General features: G+C 39.7%; 1 protein-coding gene across 10 annotated transcripts in view; it reads left to right on the top strand.

The window, feature by feature from the left end:
• The window catches only part of NEBL (nebulette), a 332430-nt gene that overhangs the window by 290702 nt on the left and 20107 nt on the right, over nucleotides 1–21621 (top strand). For 5 of the 10 annotated variants that reach the window (XM_070601400.1, XM_070601399.1, XM_070601402.1 and 2 more), the window contains 8 exons: nucleotides 1676–1768; nucleotides 4179–4271; nucleotides 5901–5993; nucleotides 7268–7360; nucleotides 8969–9073; nucleotides 10335–10506; nucleotides 13154–13246; nucleotides 14463–14612. In XM_070601400.1, coding sequence (XP_070457501.1) covers nucleotides 1676–1768; nucleotides 4179–4271; nucleotides 5901–5993; nucleotides 7268–7360; nucleotides 8969–9073; nucleotides 10335–10506; nucleotides 13154–13246; nucleotides 14463–14612 — 892 coding nt within the window. The remainder of the gene's footprint in view (nucleotides 1–1675; nucleotides 1769–4178; nucleotides 4272–5900; nucleotides 5994–7267; nucleotides 7361–8968; nucleotides 9074–10334; nucleotides 10507–13153; nucleotides 13247–14462; nucleotides 14613–21621) is intronic. The other 5 variants (XM_070601401.1, XM_070601405.1, XM_070601407.1 and 2 more) reach the window with 4 other exon arrangements.

Here is a 21621-nt window from a genome sequence, read left to right on the forward strand (position 1 = left end):
AGCCTCTCTCACTGTACTCTCAATTGAACTGTTTTGGATCTGGACTGATATTGGCTTTGTGTACTCATATGAAATCCATAAATACTAAGACATAGATGGTCTCTGAGATATTTAGGAACTGTTTCTCAGTGACTGTCAGCATAGATTTCAGCCTTAATCATTTTAAAAATTACCAAGTGATTTCTAAAACATTCTGTGCAGATTTAAGTCTTTGCTAAATTTCTACTTGTGCCTCTTAAGTCTAGCCTGTGTTTCCATACATATGAATATATATGTATGTCCTTTTTCTGGAATCCAATCTTCCAGGATTTTTTTACCTGTTAAAATACCACCTGAGGGGCTAGCCTGTTGGCGTAGTGGTTAGGTTCCCATGCTCCACTTCAACGGCCCAGGGTTCCTTGCTTGGGATCCTTGGTGTGGACCTACACACCGCTCATCAAGCCATGCTGTGGTGGCATCCCACATAGAAGAACTAGAAGGACTTACAACTAGGATATACAACTATGTACTGGGACTTTGGCGAGGGAAAAAATAAAAGGGGGAAGATTAGCAATAGATATTAGCTCAGGGCCAATCTTCCTCACCAAAAAGAATTTAAAAAAAAAAGAAAGTAAGTAAACCACTCTCCCTGTGGCAGAGTGGTTAAGTTTGCACGCTCCACTGCAGGGGGCCCAGTGTTTCATTGGTTCGAATCCTGGGCGCAGACATGGCACTGCTCATCAAACCACGCTGAGGCAGCGTCCCACATGCCACAACTAGAAGGACCCACAACGAAGAATATACAACTGTGTACCGGGGGGCTTTGGAGAGAAAAAGGAAAAAAATAAAATCTTTAAAAAAAAATAAAAGAAAGTAAAAATTAAAATAAAATAAAATGCCACCTGAAACGATGGCATCATTAAGCATTTCATAAGTTTAAAGAGCTGTTTCTTGTCCCCTGCCTAGCTGAGTTCTGGCATTACTGTTTGTTGGGTTGAGCTTCCTCAAAATAGATTTGAAAGAGGAATTTTGAATGAAGTGGATGTCAAGATATAGACGGACTTCTATGTAAAGTGATTGTGTGGGAAGAAGATACTTCCTGACTTTCTGCCACTGGCCCTTCTGTGGTGTTAAGGACACAGTGGTCTCTGTTTTTGGTGCATTCCCCTCCAAGCCCCCCTTTTTCTTCTTTTATTGTGGCCACTTAATTTTTTTTCCTTATTTTGGATTATTTGTGTGCTCTCAGTCAGATAAGCAGTGTTCCAAGACTCTGTAGCTAACTCAATTTGACTTTTGCCTTTAAATACGTGGTAGATTTTAATTAACATATTAATAAACAGAAACTGCTTTTCAGAGAGAAAATAATAAATGATGTATTATATTACTGAAGATAATTGCCAGGATTTTTTGTGCATCTGCCTAATGATAAAATTTATCCTCATAAGCAACATTTGCTTCCTTTAATTAAAAAGCTCCTACAATGATGGATAGGTGAGTAGATATGGGTTTATTTGCACTTTAGGATAAAGGAATCATGAAAGCATCAGATAAAATAAAAATTTGTGTTCCCATTGAAGGACAAATTAATGTTGGAATTTAAAAATTCAGTTATGCAATAGTTACAAGTAAGAATTCTTAACTATTTTTTAAGCCTCATGTTGAATGAAGTGCACATTTTTTAAAATAAATTATGCAGGTGAAATACAAGGAAGAGATGAAACATGCAACAGCCATTTCTGATCCTCCAGAGCTAAAGAGAATTAAAGAAAACCAGAAGAACATCAGCAATGTGTGATCGTATTTCTTTAAGTATTGTTTCCTATTTTATTGGATAGCAGTATAAATGAGGGCATGGAGCTTGAACAGGTGAAATCCCATTGCAATGAATACCACTACAGGAGGGCCAGTTCCTGAAAGGTGGAGATAAGATCTCACACATCTTTATGTTGGGCAAGCAGTACACCTAGTGTGTGCAGTTGTTTATTAAAGACTGTGTTCTTGAATGCCTACTCTGCTTTTGTTCTTGGGGAAATTCAAAGATGAGTGAGATACACTCTAAAGTTGGGGCCTGTGAGTATTCTCAAGGTCTCCAGGAGAAACAGACAGAATAAATAATGATTGTGCATTGTTTAGTGTGAGAACAATAATTAATATTTTGGGGGTGTTTACTATGCTTTTTGAATACATGAAGTATCTCGTTTAATAATAAGTAATAATTCCTCTTGCAAAGTGCTGTGGAAATTCAGGAAGGAAGGCTATGTCAGTGAGAGAGAGGAAAACCCTCAGAGAAAGAGTAATTTTTGAGTTAGATCTTGAAGAGTTGAGTTAGATCTGGGGTAGACTTTGTAAGAAAGGGCCTTCCTGGCAGATCAAGCAGAGTATGTCCAGGAACCAAGGCCTATTGAAGGAGGGGAAGATTTAGTGTGATGAGTTCGTGGGGTGAAACGTGGCAGGAGATGCTGGTGGAGAGAGAAATTGTGATCCAGGTCATGAGGAGGCAGTTGGGCGTCCCACAGTGTCCCTAAGATACGGTTCATATACTGGCATGGTATTCAAGATGCTGTTAAGAGGTGCACCAGTGATCAGGCCTTGCCTTAGTGATTAAATTGTTTTAATGTGTACCTTTCCTTAAAGGAGGATTACTAGTTTTCGATTTATCATAGAAACATAGCACTCCCTTAAAAATAACTTTATTTGAAAATAATAGTGAGTTAATTTAATGAAAAAGTACTATAAAACACAGCACAAGTGATATCTGGCATGGCATATGGGAAGTGGTGTGGGAATGGTGGAAATTTGGGCAACACTGGAGTAATGGAGAAGAACATGAACCCTGGACTATTGGGTTGATCCTAGTTCCAGACCTTACTGGCTGTATGACCGTCATAAGCCACCAACTTCTCCAAGTTTGAATTTCCTCATCTATAAAACAGGGACTAGAATATTAAGCGAGATGTTGCCAGTAAAGCACTATATAGTATGATAGTATGTTTGTGAGTGGATGGATGCAAGACATGATGACTCTCATATCAAATTCATGTCCCCGAACTTCCATCACTAGAAATTGGCTACATCAGTTTCTCTACATGAATAATGCTGTTCAACGGATTCTTCCCCTCTGAGCTTTACCCAGAGTAATCTTTCCTTGTGTCCTGCCATCAGTAGAGATTACACTGGATCTTTCCTCACTTTAACTCAGACAGTTACCCCGACACAAGAATCTGCCCAGACTCTCAAAATATATGCCATGGCACAGAGAACTCGCACATTGCAGAAAGAGGTTGCACCAGAAGGGGCCTATACCTCTGTCGTTTATTTTCCAGGCTTACCAGACTTCTCTACACTTACACGTTACTGCTGAGAGTGGGCATCTCAAGTCCATTTTATCTGCCGGCCCTGTAGGTCTTGTGATTTCTTGCCAAAAAAATTCCCTAACGCTAAATTGAAGCTCTAAAAAATCATTAAGACTGTCCCTGTAGAGTTTCTTGTAATGGGATTTTAACCTCTAGTTTTGCTTTTGCCTGTCAAAATTCATTTGGGGGACATGCCGTTCTGTTTCTCTGTGTCGGGTGCTCATTGTTTCTCTGGGTCGGGTGTTGTGGAATTGCTGGGAAAGCTGACCTTAGCTATGAGTCTGGCCCCCCCAGCTGAGAAGGGTCACCTCTGCAGGAGCTCAGGGAGACTTCTATACTGCTAGGTCGGAGAGCAGTCCTGCCAGTGTTGGAACTTTGTTGAGAAGGAAACTTTCAGGTTCAGAGTTTCTTTCTCTGGTGCTCGTTTGTCACAGAGGCGTAAGCACATGACTGGTGTGACCCTCCTTTCTAATGATGAGTGCAGAGTTATTCTTTTTAAATATAAAATCGCAATCTGATAAATATTGCTTTAGTGCTTTGAAGAAATGAGTTCACCGTAAGGATCATTTATTATTGCTGGTAAGATTGAACTGAGAGAGGACACCAATAATGAGACAATTTGAAGAGTAACAACTAAAGGTGGAATTCAAAACATTTGCACAAGAAAAACTTAGTCTGGGATCAATATGATGAAGTCTGTTAGCAATGCGTATTTCACTGTCAGATGCTAGTGAAGATTTTAACTAATGAATGCTCTGTAGCCATGTGGCATTTCGTTTCATGTTCTGGAGTGTTGGTGCACGTTTCCTTCCCTTAACTCCACACTGTCTTGCATCTTGTCCCCAGCTCCGGTATAAAGAGCAGTGCCACAGGGCAACCCCAGTAAGCGTAACACCAGAGATAGAGAGAGTGCGGAGAAACCAGGAGCAGCTGAGTACGGCAAGTGGTTTCTGTTTCTCTTCTATTTTACGAAACATTGTATGTTTTTATTCTTCAGAATGCTCTCTGAAAAGCTTGAAACCCTCCACGTTTGGATATTCCTTCTCACATAGTGAAGGGCATGAATTGTGACCCTCCCATGTGAGCCCAGGACATTTGGGACTGTGTTGCTATAATTTAGCCATGTTTGTTTATTCAAGGAATCTTCATTAAGTACTCCAGTCTGCCGGGCATTATCCTGGTCACTGGTACACCAAGATGGAGAAGACTCAGTTCCTATCCTCATGGACTTCATAGTTTAGTTGGTAAATATCTACAAGCTACATCCAGGCAAGGACCTGGAGAGTGCTGAGTCTATTGTCAATCTGAGAGAAAAAATATCTATTGGAATAGAGCAAAAGAAGACCCGGCTTGATTGGGGTTTTAAGACATAATGTAGGGAACCTAACCTATAGAGTAGGGGACCTTATAAATAAATTTGGAAACAGTATTCAATCATTCAACAATCTAAAGCTAATAAAGCAGCGAGAGTTAATCATGAGGCACCTCTAACATGGACCCTGTGCTCAATGCTTTATGTGAACCCATGAGGTCGGCACGATTCATTGCCCTGGTTTGTAGAGCTGGGGAACGGAGTCTTAGGGAGGTCAACATGCCAGGGCCCCCTGGTTTGTAAGGACAGAGCTGGGATTTGAACCAAGGCCTCCTGAATTCAGAAATCTCTTTCAGAGGTTCCCCCCAATGGTTATTTTTCCCATTTTTTTGACCCTTTTATAGAACTTTTACCAATATAAACAATAGTCTTTTTCTTCCAAAACAGGTAATTTTGAAAGAGAAAACTGGTAATTTTGGAACTTAAGAATGAATTCTCCCAGGTGGAGGAAATCAGGCCGACCCCTGCTTTGTCCTTATCATTTTCCTGGAGGGCGGCAGGAGTGAGGAATCTTTAGCTTCTTTTGAAAGTAGAAGCTCAGGGTCTGAAAGGTAGTCAGTGGCCCTCCCGGGCTGCCATAGTGACCCACTGTAGTTCTCTTATAATGACTTCTTTCCGATGTTTCTCCCTTACATTTCCATTACTTTTATTTATTTATTTAAAAAAATATAGGTTTTCTTATTTTATTCTTTTCCATGGTGAAGATTGAAATGATGTTTTTTTTTTTTTAAAGATTTTATTTTTTTCCTTTTTCTCCCCAAAGCCCCCTGGTACATAGTTGTATATTCTTCATTGTGGGTCCTTCTAGTTGTGGCATGTGGGACGCTGCCTCAGCGTGGTTTGATGAGCAGTGCCATGTTCGAGCCCAGGATTCGAACCAACGAAACACTGGGCCGCCTGCAGCGGAGCACGCAAACCCAACCACTAGGCCACGGGGCCAGCCCCTCCATTACTTTTAATTGTAGAATTTGCAGTTAGTTTTGTATCGAACAGAAAAGATCATTTGTAAGAAGCACAACCAACAAGTTGTCTTTCTAGGTCAGATGAATCAGAATCCACGTGTCGATGTGAACCAGAAGATGGACGCATATCCAAGATGGTGAAAAATGTGGAGAGAGATAATCCTGAGGCTCGTCCTCTGTGGTATTTGGGTGGAGACCATTTTGCTTTCTATTAAAATTCTTTATCCTCCACAGGTAAAATACAAAGGAGAGATTAAACAGGCAACTGCAATTTCGGATCCACCGGAGCTGAAGAGAGTTAAAGAAAACCAGAAGAACATCAGCAATGTGTGATCTGCTTAGTAACTTTTTTCTTAGGATAGCAAACGCGCTGTCAATATCTCCAAGAGGAATTATGTTGACAAAGTTTTCATGACCTTGAGTTGATATTCTGCTCTGAATTGACTACCAATTTATTCGAAAGGTGTCGGGGTCTTAGGTATTATGGGCACAACGAGGCATTCCCTGCTGCAGAGTTTCCAGCGACAACCAGTAGGATTTTGCCTACACGTTCTTGTGTATCCCTCTTGGCTTCATGCTATTTTGCTGCAGTTCCCCAGAGGGATGCAGCAATAGCTCCTGGCTTCTTGGCCCCACAAATGAGCTTCCCACTTCTTTTTCTACCTGTATGTGTTTTAGTTCTCTAGCCTTCTAGCTATTATTACTTTATTTTTGGACGGCATCTGGGGGGAAATTATAAAGTGTGCATAGCTGAATAGGTCACATGAGACAGGCCCATTTTAGGGGCACTTGGTAAGGGGCTGTCAGTTTTTGTTCAGACACCGTCTCCTGGCTGCTCTAACTCCCTTCTGTTTATGTAACCTACGGATGTAGTTCACAGACAGACTCCTTTCTCGAAGTCATTAACATATAGATTGGGTTCTTGGGAAGAGGAAATTTGGACATCTATTTGGTTCAAAGAAGTCTTTTCTTCTTCAAAACTTTAAAGTCATTTGACCAGATTATAAAGGAAAGGCAGGTTATTGTTTGGCACTCTTCCTAACAACTATAGTTTGGAGAAGTAGATGGTCCTCTTTTCTGCGATATATTTAGAGTCACACTCGGCGTGACTCCATTACTCTGGAAAAGGAGCATGGTTATTGAGAAGCAGGAACGGAGTAGTGGGAAGCACACTGGCCTTTTTATGGATGACCATGGTCACCTATTTAGGCATCCTTTCAAAAGTTCTGCACGGTTAATTACTATGAAACTACAACAGCATAGTACCATTCTATATGGGTAGGAATACCTTTGAATAATATCCATGAAGACATTTCTTATCATATTCTTTTGCGATGAAATGCTTATTACAGCTTTACAACAATATGGGTAGGCCCATATATTTGGGTCCATTCACAGTGATTTGGACACATAATCCCTGTTATGGGGTGTTTTAGGATGGATTGATTTAAGAGGCAAGCATTTTACATATGACTCGACCTCTGATAGCATCCTCTGTTTTCATAGAGTCTTTTCCTTAGCTCCTTAAAATAAATACTATGCGGCTCTTATTTAGTTGAATTGATTCATAGTACTCTATTTTTTGTTCTCTGAAATGATAGGTTTGTTATAAAGGTCAGCTGGGAAGAGCTACGGTTTTGAGTGTAACTCCTGAAATGGAAAGAGTAAAGAAGAATCAAGAAAATATTAGTTCGGCAAGTGGTTTTATTCATTTTGGGCTGTCACAGAGAATGTTTCCCTTATTGTTTACTTGCAGTCCTGTTTTAAACAAAATCTATTTTCAAGAAGCATTTGTGATATATGTAGTAAATACACATGTTATTTCAGATAACGTCCAAAAGCTGCCACTAGATTTACGTTATCCTGTAATCCTTCATTGATATTTCCAGATGTGACAGTCACATTTAAAGTTTAGTTTTAAACTATGTTATTTTCATTTAAACAATGATTCGTGTTATTTTAACCAGTGTCTTTGAAACTGGTAGTCTTTGATGCGTAAGTTAAATAATTGTCATTTTACGGATGGATTCCATTGAACGTGGATTGTTAAGTGCTCTCTGCAAAACAAAATAAGAAATGAGTCATTACTCCAAAGTAAGGACTTAGAGGAAAAACATCCTACAATACATCTAATATAGAAATTGGTTTCTTGTTAAAATCCCACGGTGCACATCAGTTTGATTTGGATAGTATGCTTTCTCTTAGTGAATCTCAGGGCATCAGTTGTAAATTGCACATATGCCCTCAGGTCTGCAATAATTGCTATCCTAATCTGATAATCAGCCTCACAAATAGTGTGCTGATGGTCAGCTGTCAAGAAGAGCTCTATGCCTGGGGATCAGCATTTAGGTTTTACAGTGGACACCTTTCTATTGGCATTTCTGTCTACAGATGCTGACTGTAGTCAATATAACTTAACTTCTTTTTTTTTGCTGAGGAAGATTCACCCTGAGCTACCACTTGTGCCAGTCTTGCTCTATTTTGTATGTAGGTTGCTGCCATGGCCTGCCTGCTGACAAGTGGTGTAGGTCTGTGCCCAGGAACTGGGCCCGGGCTGCCTAAGCAGAGCATGCCGAACTTAACCACAAGGCCATGGGGCCAGCCCCCATAAATTACCTTTAAACTGTGGCTGCTTAAAAGGAAACTAGCTGGGGCCAGCCTGGTGGATAAGTTCATGTGTTCCGCCTTGGTGGTCTCGGGTTCATAGCTTCAGATCGCAGATGTGGACCTACGTACTGCTTATCAAGCCATGCTGTGGTGGCATCCTACATACAAAATAGAAGAAGATTGGCACAGATGTTAGCTTAGCGACAATATTCCTCACCAAAAAAAAAAAAAAAAGGGAAACTAGCCTTATTGTTTCTTATCTTCTTTGGAGGGGAAAAATAAAAGGAAATAGAAGGAAGCTTGGTGTGCATTCTTCAACAGTGTTATGGTGGAAAATGGGGAAATATAGAAATAGAAAAATAAATTTAAGTTCCACTGAGTTTTGGACTTTCCCTGTTTAATTTAAGTATGATAACCAGTTTTACTAACTACATTGTTAGTGGATGTTGATCACTCACACATTTGTTTTCAGTTGATAGATTTAGGTCATTTTTGCTATAGCTTTTAAAAGAGATCTTTGAGAGTAAAATTTTAGATTGTTATTCTAGAATGAAATGTAATTACTGAACAAGTTACCCAGGAGATAATTCAGAATATGTTGTGTATGTTTCACTCATTTGGAAAGCTCGAAAAAGTTCCATAATGTTTTTTATTATAATTGTCTTGTTATAAGTATGTTCTATTTACTTTTGCAGGTAAAATATACCCAGGACCATAAACAGATGAAAGGTAGACCAAGTCTGATTTTAGATACACCTGCTCTGAGACATGTCAAAGAAGCACAAAATCATATTTCAATGGTAGGATACAACCAGATCCTTCTCATGACTAAAACATACTAAGGAATGGCACCGCCCAGTGTACCCGCGGCATTAGTTCACCATTAATCTGGATAAGTAACAAAGCATGGAGATGCGATGGGCCCATCCTTACGGGGGCACTTTCTAATCACACTGAAATGTAAAGGAAACATTTACTCAAATAAAGTAATTTTTCTCAGTGATTTTTTGGGCGTCTTTTTATTTCTAACGTGACTACTATAAATGCATTTTGTGAAAGACATTTGTCTGCACTTCTTTTCAGTTAATTTTAAGATGGAGCTTGGTGTGTTTGCATGTTGCAAAGAATGTAAAAAAAATGTATTTTTTAAAACAATTTTATGAGATATAATTTATCTACCATAAAGTTCACCCATTTAAAGTTTACTGTTCAATAGTTTCTGATATAGTTTACAGACTTGCACAATAATCACCCTAATCCAGTTTCAGAGCATGAAAAATGTATGTTTTAAAGTATACCTAAGTTTTTGTAATAATATACAAAAAATTGTATATATAATTGTTTGTAACTCTCAATCTAATTTTAAATAATACTGTTTTCTTGAATAATTGTGTGGAAATAGTTTATCATTTTATTGCATATTAAAGGTTAAGAGATAGGAAATTAATTTGTAGCTAAGTTGGTACCTTTTAGGAAGTAACGAGGATTAAAAAATATCTATCTTTGGGCCCGCCCAGTGGTGCAGCAGTTAAGTTCACGCACTCCACTTCAGCGGCCTGGGGGTCGCAAATTTGAATCCCAGGTGTGGACCTACACACCACTTATCAAGCCACCCTGTGGCAGCATCCCACATATAAAATAGAGGAAGATGGGCACAGATGTTAGCTCAGGGACAATTTTCCTCAGCAGAAAGAGGAGGATTGACGGCAGATGTTAGCTCAGGGCTGGTCTTCCTCAGGAAAATATATATATATATATATATATGCACACGTGTATATATCTATCTTTTAAAGCTTCTGATTGATACACAGGTTTATATATAATTTAAAAGAGCCATAATGATGAAAAACATTGTGAAAATATCAGCACTTCATTTCTGATGCTAGGAAGCTGAAGTTTTGGACATTGTTTTTGGAATAATTGGAAAAGATACGTATTTGTAGAAAATAATCTAGATCCAGTTGGTGCAGTGACAGCTGTCATTGTATCAAGACTTTGTGAGCTATGTAACAATCAGAACATTTCAGTTTGAGTTAATATTGTTTTTTCCTTTGTTTTCAGGTGAAATATCATGAAGATTTTGAAAAGACAAAGGGAAGAGGCTTTACTCCTGTTGTGGATGACCCTGTGACCGAGCGAGTGAGGAAGAACACCCAGATCGTCAGCGATGCTGCCTATAAAGGTGTCCATCCTCACATCGTGGAGATGGACAGGAGACCTGGAATCATCGTTGGTAAGCTGCTGGTCCTTCTCGGCAGGTCTGCACAGTCAAAAAGATTCTCCTTGCCATAGCTTTAGAATTAGCCTCCTTATTCATCAGACTCCTCCTCAAATATCTGATGTGGTGCCCAGTTGAAAATGGACCACAGGCCGTGTTATTGTTTGCACCGTGTGGAAAGGGATTCATGGCATTCACAAGGTATCATTGCACATCCTTTCTATTATTGCACGTTCTCTGTCTTTAATACTTTTCTGGTCTTAAGAATGTTCCTACTTTTTCAAGAAGCAGCCCAAAGATCAGACACAGGTGATAACAATGGTTGGACAATTATTCTGTTTCCTTTGGTTTGTATACTTGATCAATATATTGTACTGCAGACATCGTCTGCATGGGTGACAGAAATAACAGAAACAATCCCATTTAGGTCCTTTAGTACAAATAGAGATATTCTGATGGTATTCTGTAAAATGAATGGCCTGTATTTTTTTGAATATTACTCTGAACTGGGATAATCAAGAGCTGTCTGAAAGTCCCATAAATCAGAGCAGGAGGAACTTTCTCTTCCTGCTGTTCCTTCTAGTCAGTCAGAGGAAATCTTAGGAACATAGTGTTGAATGGGGGCTGAGACACTGAGGATCACACTGAAGTCCAAGGCAGGGCTAGAAAGGAAACTTACTGACTTTTCAGTGTATATCAACAACTCACACTTCCAAAAGACTGTCGTCTTCTCCAGAGCAGTTTGCCTCTGAATTTTTGTAGCTAGTCCAATTATATTATATAGCTCAAATAATATTTTTGGTACCGTGCCTCTCAGTAACTTCACTGTTAGGTGATCTTCATCTTCAAAGGTAAGAGCTTGTTTTTTGGAACTAGGGAAAGGCCATTTAGAGGTGAGTTGGGGAGGAAAGTGTATCTTTGACAGGGTAATGTCTTAGCATAAACAAGGGTAGTAAAATCAGGGCACTAAGTTACTTTGCTTACTAAAGCAACTCCGAAAGCGTTTTCCGAAGAGGGATTCCAGACATATTTGTAGGCAAGTGATAGCTTTGCTGATCTTCCCAAGTTGATAGCTTAAAAGGATCACATTAAGTTGGATGGATGAGTTGTGATGTTTTCATCGCAAGTCATGCAGAATTAGAAAGTTTCATTGCTTTGTGTTAACATCTCATAAGGGCTAGTGCGGAGGGTCTGATTCATCCCGTGAGGGCGAAAATGCTGGAGTCTGCACAGCTTATCCCAGGTCCTACCCAAATCAGGGGCCAGGAATGACGGTGCAATCTTTGCTAGAAACTGTGAGAGAGTCCAGATTTTGAGCTCTCAGACATCAGTACTCATTACCTTTGATGTAGAAATTATTATTTTTTAAAAAATATAAGATATATAACTCTAAATTATTCACTTACTGGGCAATCCAGAAGTCAGCTTATGTCTTCTTATTGAGGGAAACTGTTGTTTGTTGAGGATTTGCCTTTGCAAGCACAAAACGAACTACATTCAGCAAACATTACGCTTCTGTGCCAGGCATGAAAATACAGGCTTAAAGATTTTCTGAGTAATTCAGACTAAGCCAATTTGTCCTGCTTCTATTTTGGTTGGAGGCTCTGTTCCTTAGTAGTTGTGTAGCCTTGGCCAAAGGAACTCAATCGCTCTCTGCCTCAGTTTCCTCATCTATAAAATAGGGACCCTATAGTACCTAATTTAATATATTATGAAACTTAAATGAGTTATAACTGAGAATAGTGCTTGGCATATGGTAAGCACTACATAATATTAATTAAATTAATTAAGACAGTAGATCCCCAGTTCCAGTTTGCTAATTAATTGCTTTTACTCATACTCCATTTCTGTCACATGTCTGCAACTAGGTTTTTATTTTCCTGTTGTTGGTACAGCACTATATGGATCATTTTAGGACCTGATAAGCATTAGTTGGAGAGAGTAATGAACCAGAAGTTATTAGATTTGGATTCTGCCTCCAGCTAAAATGGCAGACCCAGTTGGCTGGCGCGGTCTGATTACTGACTCACCTGTGGTCCATTGAGAGCCGGAAGCTGCTCCTGGTTCCTCTTTCCGTCCCTCCTCACTCCTTGCTCGGTGCCTTGCCTTACTGCCCTTTTCTAAAAGATGTATCTTACATGGGTTAGCTTGTGCTCATGGGCTCAGAATGAAAACCGGGCTTGCCACTTGCCTACATTTCAAACATTTGTTTCTGTTATAGGGAGAGAAGTTTTTGTTTGTTTTGTTTTCTCAGACAAAAACCTCTCAGTCGTTTCTTCTGGATTACCCACGTGTCTTTAATGAGAGGTTGTAATCAAACATTTTCCTGGTTTTCGTGTGTGGAGAGCGCGAGGGATTGGGGCTCAGCGGTGCGGGAGTTGTCTGGTGTGCACATGTGCTGGGTGAACAGTCACAGGCTCCATGTGGCAGCTCCGTGAAGAATAAACCATGCAACCTCATTGTGATCATAAAATTTTCTTAACAAATCCTTGTGAACGTGGCTGTCCCCTCATTCTCCTTGGGGGTCTGCAGCTCGGTAGGTTTGCTTATTGCATGTTTGTTTTTACATATATTGCTTTACAGACTTCCACTGGACTCTTTGGTGCTGACTTTTTTTTTTGTATTCATTCTTGATCTGTTGGTGTCTTCCTTTTGGTAAAAGACCTCAAAGTTTGGCGCACAGATCCAGGCTCCATCTTCGACATTGATCCCCTGGAGGACAATATTCAGTCTAGAAGTCTACATATGCTCTCTGGTATTGCTTACATTTTGAGTTTCTCTCCATTTACATGGTTTTCTCCTGAAAGGGAAGCTACTCTGACCTGTAGAGGTTCATTTGCCAACTGTGTAATGTCAATTTTAAAGTTGAAGATTCAAAAAACCAAAAAAGTGCTATGTTGCTTTAAAATACCATAAATCATGTATGAAAACAAAAGTTGCAAAAGGGGTTTATAACATGACCTAGATTCATTTGTTCTAAATTCATTTAAAAAAGGCGTCTAGAACTTGCTTATGTGCTTTTTATTAGTGAATATGAGTTTATAAGTTTTCTGGGCTTAAAAATGCAATTATTTGGCTTACACCAAAGTGCTAAGACATAAAGATTTGTTTCATGAAAAACATTGTTCCAACATTTTAAATGTAGATTTGAAGAATTATATATAAAACAGTGGAGAGGTTTTGTGTATAGCATCTAAATGTCTTAAAAAAAATAGACTTCCAAGTATCCTTAAAATTTCTCTGAGTTTTTATGTAAGGCAAAATTTATATTTTACATAGGAAGTTTATTTGACTTTTATCTTAGACTGAATGTTTACAACTAAAAGCAAAAAAGAGAATGGTTTGGGTATAGTGATGGCATAGATTGACATTTCACCCTTTCAGACTGTGTTTAGCAAACTGAAGCTTTGACAGTTATGCAGTTATTTCAAACAGTATAAATAGATGTATCATTTAGGTCTGACTCTGCCCCCAGCTTTCTACCTTAGATTTAATTGTTGACATTAATAAAATTGAATGCCCAAGGCAAAGTCAGGATTCTAATACTTTTATAGTCAATTTGACCCGCATAATCAGCTAAAACGTGTCAATTAACTTTCTAAAAATAAAGAAAAAGCAAGACAGACTGTATGCTTGGCGATACTTGAAAACAATTATGTATAACTAGATGTTATGTTGGATAGAAATTTATTAGTTTGCCAATGTTTTCTTAGTTCTTGTCGATTTCCCATCCTTCATCTGTCCTTTCAAATCTACATTAAAAAAACGAAAATAAATGATTTTTAAGTCATTTATATAGTGGATGCAGTGGATGCGGAAATCTGGGAATAAGTGAACTTATAATAGCTGAGGTTTTGGAATATTATTGAATAGGAGTTATTTCTCTTCCTTGTTAAACTTTTAAATAATTTTTTGTTTCTTCTGTTCTTGAAGTCACTTAATCACAGATATATGTTTTCCCTCCAATATAGAAAAGGCGAGTCTCTATAGGAGACACCGGTCTCGATCTCATTCCAGCAGTACGTTCGGTACGGGTCTGGGAGATGACAAGTCCGAGCTATCCGAGATTTACCCTAGCTTTTCCTGCTGCAGTGAGGTAACACGACCATCTGACGAAGGAGGTATCCACAATGAGCCACTCTCCAAGAAAAGTCATTTTTTAAGAATGTATCACAGGCGTGTCTTTTAACCTGTTCTTCACCTTTGCACAAACGTTTAGCCCGGTGTATTTGAAAATTTTAAATTATGTTTAGAAAGTTGTCTTTTTTTTAAACTACTAATTTGCATCTTTGCATGTTTGTTTTCCCATCTTCACTCTTTTCACCACAAATGGATCTTTAACAACAAAAGGCTCTTGGGATCTACTGCGTGATCTGTCTTCACACGAGTTGTATGCGATGGATATGCACAGCCCGAGTGGAAACTCGAGTTCTGTGGAGTTCGTATCTGATTTCCATTAAGGAAAATTGATCTCACAGTTATATTTGAGTGGCTAAGAGGTTGCCCTGAACCTGTGTGTGTTTAAATATTGATATACATTTGTAGACAGAGTTAGATGTTGCCAAAAACAAATTGGGTGTGATCCTTGCAGTATGAGATTTTTTTTTTAAATGAAAATATTGTTGATTGTTAATAATCTTCTCCGTATTTTATAGAACCATCATTTTCCTCTACATTCTCTTTTTTTTCTTCATCCAAGCTGGTGGGCTAGGTTTAGAACTTTTAAGTTGAAATTGTTTTGGATGTTAAACTAATCCTGGCGATAAAGCTGTTATGAACGGTTAAGACTAAGGTGCAGCTCCCTGCTCCCCACTGCAGCTACATTTCAGTACAGTGGGGAAGCCAGAGGACTGAAGCGCATAAGAACAAAAGCAATACTGAATTTCCTTTTCAACCACAAAGGTCACATTGCTGAAATCCCTAAGGCAGGAAATTTTGAAGTTGAACAAACCTAACACCTTGGGAGAAAAAGTAATGTCACTGAGGACCTGATGAAACTATGAAAGCTCTTGTAATTGTATAATTGTTGTTTGCACTCATGAAAATAAAACACTTATGAGAATAAAATCAATTCTATTCTATACATCTTAAATTATACATTCAGACCGGCCTAAACTTGATAGAAAGTTTCTTTTTAATTACAGCTTTATTGAGGTGTAATTGACATATAAAATTGTAAGATATTTAAAGCGTACCTCATGATGATTTCATATACATATACATTGTGAAAGGAGTCCTCCTGTTTAGTTAATGAACACATCCATTGTTACTGCACAAAATTAGGGTTCTCTTGCTCAATGCTCATAAACAGCCAATTGTTACAGTATCAGCTTTTGAGAAAAGGAAAAATCGTCATTGCGAGATTGATCTGCAAGGAGACAGGAAGCAGCAGTCTCAAATCTGTCTCCCTGATCGAGGATTTGGGGCGAAATTTATGGGATGAAGGGCAGGGTGGTCTGAAGTGTGGAGAAAGATGTTTGGAGGTGAGAAGTGAGGTAATTGATGGTCTGTGCAAGCATAGTCAAGCTTCATGGCTCTTCATAGGACGCGTGTTCACAAAATGGTGGTGTTAGTGTGATCTGAGAGTGGAATTTTCAACCTTGATGTCAAAAGGGTCTCTTATTGGGCATTTGCACAGGCTCGGTTGATGGGTTGGTGGTCTCCACCAGCCTGAACTGGACAAGGGGTTGTTTCTCAGTTCCAGAAAAACCATTCTTAATTACTCTGTTGATGAGATGGGGTCAGTTGAACTGGTCCTAGAGGGCCTGTGGTTACCCTATCACCTCACACATCTATCTCTTTTTTTTTCTTTTTTGGTGAGAACATTTAAGTTCTACTCCTTTAGAAAATTTTAATTATACAATATAGTGTTGTCAACTATAGTCACTGTGTTATACATTAGATCCTCAGACCTTATTCATCTTATAACTGAAAGTTTGTACTCTTCTACCAGCCTTTCCCTATCTTGCCCACCCCCAGCCCCTGGCAACCACTTTTCTACTCTGTTTCTATGAGTTCAATTTTTTTTCAGATCCCACCTTAGTAGAAAGTTTTTAAAGATCTCCTTTCTCTGTAATCTAATGAAACGTGTGTCAACTAGTTTTGTGCTCTCCTAGGTAAGATAGACATGAGGGACCTCCCCCTTCTGTGTCTGGTTCTCTAACACAGGGTTCAGTAACTTCTTGAGGTTTTCTTATTTTGGATTTTGGGTTACTGATGTCTCCCTTCAGTGTCCTCTGTGGTTCTGGAGGTACAGAATAATGTTGATGCTTGATGAGATAAATAAAACCGCAAGCAACTACAAAAATACCTTTCCATCAACCTTATTTAACTTTACTCAGTCCAGTGTGTTGGAGTTGATGTCTCACCCAAATGCAATGTCCCTTAGAGTCTTTGCTTCACCAGTGACCTTTCTACTTCGTTCATTCGTTTATTCACCAAATGTTTATTGACTGCTCTTCGTACACTAGCCAAGAGCTTGGATCTGGCAGTGCACGTAGCAGTGAGCAAAAGAGACATGCATCTGCTCCAAGAGTCTTAGAGTCTGGTGGGGGACCCTGACATGAAGCAGATGCTTATCCAAGTAATATATAATTACAAACAGAGTGAGTGCTGTGAGGGGAGGGCATGGGGCGACAAGATGTATAACAGGGGAATTCCATCTGGCCTTGATGTCAGGGAAGGAAGATATGAGCTGAGATGTGAATGCTAAGTGATAGTTAACTAGGCCAAGGGGGCTTTGGGAGAAAAAATGTTTCTGATGGAACAGAGCACTGAAATGCTGTGTCAATGACACGTTCAAATGAAGGCATCAGATAGGCAATTAGAGTTCAGAGGAGAAGGCTGCACTGGAGATAAATGTGGAAGTCATCATCTGTGGCACTGATAAGGTCTTGAATGAATCTCTGCAGAGAAGGAGAATTCGGAGACCCCTCCTGCAGATTTCTCAGCTCCCTCTGTGCCAGCAGAGGAAGTCCAGGTTTGCTTGTCTCCCATTCCGTTCTCTCCTCCAAGCCTGCGTTATAAAGACCCTCTGCTGTTGGTTAAGCTCTTCTTTCTCTTCTCAAGCCACAGCGCCTTCTTTTTTCTAATTATTTCTCGCGAGAGGACCCTATACTCTGGCAAACTGAATGAGAAAATGTCTCCATTGAAAGAAGGTATATATATATTCTTGCATTTCTATTAGAATTTCAGTAAGAGTAACACATAGTTAACAGGGAATAATTACGTTTTTTAAAATGGAGGAATTTCAGACTGTGTAAAAGGTGGCGGGAGGAGATTTTTGGTGGGAAGTGGGGGTCTCAGTAACTCAAATCATGCCTTGTAAGAAAAGCTGACTCTTTAGAGGCATTTATAAACTTATGTCATTCTCAGTCATCTGTCATGAGGCCAGGTTGCCCTGTCTTTAGTGATGTTTCCTGGTTTGGAAAACAGATATTGAAGTATGAAGCAAAAGGAAAGATGTACCAGTAAGTTTTATAATGAACACAAGGGATGGTGCACCCCCAAGATGTCTGTGTCAATTTGAAGAGATTTTACGATACCTGGGAATATACTCCTAATGTCATTTATTTTAAGTGAAGCAAGGCATATTCTATCAATTGGCACCTTATGTCTGCATTTAAATGATTAGTGACATATCAGATCTAATATGCCCAAAGCCTTTTCCCCACTCCGCTCTCCCTCTCCCCCTACTTCTGCCAGTTTTTCAGGCCTCCTACTTGCTATGTGGCAGTTGCAACTTCCAAGGGTCAGAAGTCAAACCCTTGGGAGTCATTCTGCACACTTGTCTTTTTGTTTGTTTGTTTTGTTTTTTGAGGAAGATTGGCCCTGAGCTAACATCCATGCCCATCTTCCTCCACTTTATATGTGGGACGCCTGCCACAGCATGGCTTGACAAGTGGTGCTAGGTCCGTGCCTGGGATCCAAACTGGCAAACCCTGGGCCGCCGAAGCGGAATGTGCAAACTTAACCAATGCACCACCGGCTGGCCCCCTGCACACTTGGCTTTTACTCACGCCACACATCCAACGTGTTAGCAAGCTTCTCACCTCTGCCAGCAAAAGTGTACCCAGGATCTGACTGCCTGTGTCCACCTCTGCCCTCACTGCTTGTTTCAGCTGCTGCCTCCTCTCCCTCAGCTCAGCACAGAAGCCTCTGAGGGCTTCCTGCTTCTGCTCTTGCCGCTCTGCATCACCAACCCTCTGCCTTGGTCTGTTCTCCACCTGGCAGCCAGAAGGAGCTTTTTGAAACAGAAGTCAGATCCTGTCACTCTTCTGCTACCATTTCATTCTGAATATATCCTGGATCCTCACCATGGCCTCCAAGGCCCTCATCCGATCTGGGCCCTGGCGGCTGCTCTGACCTGAACTCATTTGCTGCCATTCTTCATGCACTCATCCACTCTGGTCATCCTGGTCTGCCTACTTTATGCTAACCTTCCAAGAAAGCTACCCCCCGGGTCTTTGCACTTACTGTTCCTCCTGCCTGGAACACTCCCCGTCCCACCTCTCCTGAATAGCTGTTTAGCCCGATTTTTCTTCATGTTTCTGCTCAGATGTCACCTCGGAGAGACCTTCTCCAACCACCAGAGATAAAATAGCACCTTCTGGTACTGTCTGTCCCTTTTACTCTGCTTTTTTCCCCTTCATCAGCACTTAACAGCCCCGGCACTGTTATGTATTTATTTGTTTGTCTGTCTCTGCTTCCCGAGCCTAGAAGCCCCACAGGAACAGAGGTGTGGGCTGTTTCGTTTACTGCTCCATCTGCAGCTCTTAGAATAAGCACTCTTCAAATGCTGGTGAATGAATGAAATGGCCAGATTAATATTTTAAAAACTAGACCCACATATATAAATATATGTAAGTATAATTATTTTTTTTAAATAAGGTGCTATTGTGGAAGGCTTTCAAGGAAATTCTTCCGCTTTTGTTTTGATATGTTTCAATGACATTAAAGCATAGCCGGAAAAAACCTAAAGTGGAAACATTCCCAGAGTATTATTTTTTTTTTCTGGTGGGGAGGGGAGGCAGTAGGATCCATGACTTTTCAGCGGCTTTGAAATTTAGGGTCCCCTTTGAAATGTGTACTATGTGGGCCCTGGTAAGGAGGTGCTGACTGACTTTGTCAGAGGGGGGAGCTTTTATGGTGATGACAGCTGTTTGATAAAAACCTTCAGTGTCTTTAACAGTAACACTTAATCACATGCATTGTTTAAATGCCATTCTAGAAACTGAGAAGAATTTTAGAACAATACTTCTTAGCGTTAGATGAAGAGAAAAGAAAATGTTCATATGTATTTAGAAATGCCATTTTTTTCCTTCCAGATTTTGTTGATTCCTTTAAATTTAGATTAGGATTTTATCTGATGAAATGTGTTCTGTCCCAGAGAGATGTCTGTCCTATTGGGGTGTCTCCCTGCTGTCGAGGTGGTGTCCACTCAGTGCAGCGGGACAAGAAATGCACTTCATCTTCGCTCTCTCACTACTCAGTCTGGGCTCTGGGGAGGTCAGCTCCCCTTATTAGGCTCAGATTCCACATCTGTAACAAGAAGCATGTAGAACAAGAAGCTTTCTAAGATGTTTTACGTTTCCTAAGCCAAGTGCCGTAAATTTCAACGAACTCTAGTTTTTTTCTTTCTCTTCCTTCTCTGGATGAGAATGTGTTTATGTCCTGAAGGCGATGTGTTTTACTTTGTGAATTAAGTGGCCGGGCAGTTCTGAGCATCATAGTTTTCCGGTCCTTCTCAGTTAGAGGAAATTCTAATTGTTAGAACAAAGGGTTAAACCATCAGCTCATTTCCTTGAGGCAAAAGTACAATGTTTTCCTCATTCACATTTGGTTTTCATGAGCATTAACATAGAAGCCTTCTCCTTTAAGTTTTTATCGTTGTTTTAGTTACGTGTTTCTCATGATATTTTCCCATCTTGCTTTGATTGCTGAATATTTTCATTTTCTTATAAGATTATTCTGGGCTTTCTTTGCTTTTCAGTCTGCTTTCCAAGGTATTAAGTTACCAAAGGGTTTTCATTTTACATCTCTACTGTGTTACTTTGATTCAATAAAAGAGGCTTTTATTTAAACTTCGTCTAATTTTGTTTTCATTCTTGAATAGTATTATTTGAAGTTATCTTTATTGCCTTTTGGTATTAGATTAGGTTAACTTATTTTCATTTGACACAGTTCCTTGAGTGGAAATAGCCCTGATGGTTTCTGCTTATTTCATTGCAAGGTTTTCTTTGATCTTTGTGTTTGTCTTTCGTTCACTTGCCTGCAACATGGATTTGCCTGCCGGTATTACTTTGTATTTCTTTGCTTTTCCTTGATTTACAGCATTGCTTTGCTAGTATTGTTATGTGTTTGGGATCTCAGTGTTTACCTTTCTCAGTTTAAACTTGTATTCAGTTTTGCTTCAAGTGTTTTATGTATTTCTGTTTTCTTCTGGAGCATCCAGGACATCGCAGTGTGATGGCGAAGGAAAACAGCTGATGCTCTTTTCCAAAGAGAAATCCTCAGTGTTCCAAACTGCTGACCTTTCCATTTTGCTGTGAAAGAATCTTACTGGGATGACCGAGTCCTGCCTTAACTGATAGAAAACCAGTTTTCTGAATTCTGTGACCATCCCAACTGGGCTGTGCTTATAGCATTCCATCCCATGCACTATGTTCTTAAAAGAGGTTAGGTTGCAAGAGATGCCTCAGAACATTCTGGAACTCTCAGTAGCTTGTCTGTACATATACCAAGAGAGCTATGAACCAATTATGTAGCCAATTGCCTTGGTGTTTTATAGGCACCATAACTCCATCTGTTCATTCACCAAACATTTATCTAGTATCTCCCATATGTGTGAGATGCTGGGAACATAAAAATAAAATGTACAGTTGCTGTCTTCAAAGAACTCACATTCTGGTGGGTGAACCAGATGCATAAACCCACGGTGCTCAGGAAGGCATTATGATGGAATAATGCATAAGGTTAGAATTAGCCAGGCAGAGAAATGGGAAAGGAGTGTTTTAGGCAGGAAAGTAGCATATGAGAGAACATAGCACATTGGAAACTTGGTGTGTTTGGGCACATCTGGAGCCCAGGGGCTGTGTGTGTCTAGGAGATGGGCTGAAGAAGAAGACCAGA

The sequence above is a fragment of the Equus przewalskii genome, chromosome 30 (assembly GCF_037783145.1).
Source record: "Equus przewalskii isolate Varuska chromosome 30, EquPr2, whole genome shotgun sequence".
NCBI classification, from domain to species: Eukaryota; Metazoa; Chordata; class Mammalia; order Perissodactyla; family Equidae; genus Equus; species Equus przewalskii.